General features: G+C 27.5%; 1 protein-coding gene across 1 annotated transcript; it reads left to right on the top strand.

Moving 5' to 3' along the window:
• Window positions 1–128: 128 nt before the first annotated feature.
• EMWEY_00059430 (centrin, putative) lies at window positions 129–985 on the top strand (the record flags this gene model as incomplete). The annotated part of the gene is made up of 3 exons (XM_013481139.1): window positions 129–212; window positions 525–594; window positions 933–985. The coding sequence occupies 3 exons, from the start codon at window positions 129–131 to the stop codon at window positions 983–985; spliced, it is 207 nt and encodes a 68-aa protein (XP_013336593.1).
• Between the last annotated feature and the right edge of the window lie 966 nt (window positions 986–1,951).

The raw sequence follows: 1,951 nt of genomic DNA, 5'->3' as shown, positions 1-1,951 counted from the left end.
TGCTTTCCTTTTTTCCCTTCTATATATTTATTTTGTTTCTCCCTTTTTATTTTCTTTTTTTTTTTTTTTTCTCCTTTTTTGTTGCTGTAGTGACGCAGAAATATTTAGATCGTGATCCATCAGAAGAAATGCGAAAAGCATTTCATCTTTTTGATGATGACGATACAGGAAAAATATCTGTTAAGAATTTACGTAGAGTATCTAGAGAATTGGTAAGAAATATAAATTAATTAATAGATAAATAATAATTAAAAATATATTTATTTATTTATTTATTCATTTATATATTTATTTATTTTCTTATAATATTATTTTAACACGAAAATTCAAAAAATACAAAAAAATTTGAATTTCTGAGGTGTACGTACACCTCAATTGATGATAGATATGCAGGAAAGTGGAAAGAGAACTTTTTTGTTTTCTCTCCTTATTTTTTGTCTTTTTTGTTGCTTTTTCTTGTTAAATTAATCTTATTTATTTATTTATTTATTTATTTGTTTGTTTGTTTCTTTTTTTTTTCTTAGGGGGAAAATCTTTCTGATGAAGAACTGCAGGCAATGATTGATGAATTCGATCGCGATATGGATGGAGAGAGTGGGGCTTTTTAATGCATGCAAATTTATTTATTTATTTATTTTATTTATTTGTTTTATTTTGTTTTTATTTTTTAGTATATTGTATGTATTTATTTATAACGTATTTATTTATTATCTTCTTGTGTATCTACGTACCATTAGCTAATGTACTTCTATATACATTATTGTATTTCTTTATACTTCTTGGTGCTTTTTACGATTTATTTATTTATTTATTATTATTTTTGTTGCGTATTGAGGTGTATTTATTTACACAGCAGCAAATGAACTGACAGAAAGAATTAGGGTTTAGGGTTTAGGGTTTAGGGTTTTGTGTGTTTTGTTTGTTTCGTTCAGTTAGCTTTGAGGAATTTATGGCGATTATGAAGCAAACAAGTCTTTATCAATAAATTATTTATTTATTTATTTATTTATTTATTTATTTCTTATTATATTCTTCTTTATTTATTTATTTATTTCCTTTTTTCTCTCCTTATCCTCCTCTCCTCTACCTCTCTTCTTCCTTCTTCCTGGGGGCTGCCGTACATCCTTGCTGCAGCACAAACAGCTTTGCTGCAGTGTATGTACACCTCGTTGTGCCCCTTCCGCTTTTTTTCCATAGAGGGACTCTGCATGCATGCATGCATGCATAAATACATGCATGCACGCATGCATGCAAAAGCACATGCATGCATGCATGCACGTGTGGTGTGGGCAACTGTTCTCGAGTCACCGCAGCTGCCTCCCTTTCTTAGGGGCTTTTTCGCTGCCTTTATAGAGACACCGCTCTCCATGCATGCATGCATGCATGCATGCATGCATGCATGCATAGGGCTGCATGCATGCATGCATGCAGCGGTGTGATGGCTCAGAGTTGTTGCGGATAGAACAGCAGCAGTTTAATTAATTTATTATTTTATTGTTTATATAAATTGTTTTCTTTTCTTTATTTCCCCTTAATAATACTAATACTAATTAATAATAATAAATAGCAATAAATAATAATAATAATAAATAATAGTTGTATACCTTCTTGTTTATTTCCTATTACCTCCTTATTATACCTATATAACTACTTTTCTTGTTTATCTCCCTTGTTTAATTAATTAATTAATTAATTAATTATTAATTAAATCTACCCTTTTTTTATTTATTATTATACTAGTTAATTAATTCATTGAATTAATTATTAATAAATTTATATTAATCCCTGTATATAAATAAATAAATAAATAAATAAATAAATAAATAAATAAATGCATAAAATAAATAAATGCATGCGGAGGTGCAAACGATCAGCCGCAGCAAATTGTCTTTATTTATAATAAATAAAATAAATTATTTTATTTATTTATTTATTTTATTTATCTATTTTA

The sequence above is a fragment of the Eimeria maxima genome, genomic scaffold, assembly GCF_000499605.1.
Source record: "Eimeria maxima Weybridge genomic scaffold, Emw_scaff2770, whole genome shotgun sequence".
NCBI classification, from domain to species: domain Eukaryota; phylum Apicomplexa; class Conoidasida; order Eucoccidiorida; family Eimeriidae; genus Eimeria; species Eimeria maxima.
The sequence above is the reverse complement of the archived record's forward strand: the minus strand, read 5'-3'. Positions and strand labels throughout refer to the sequence as shown.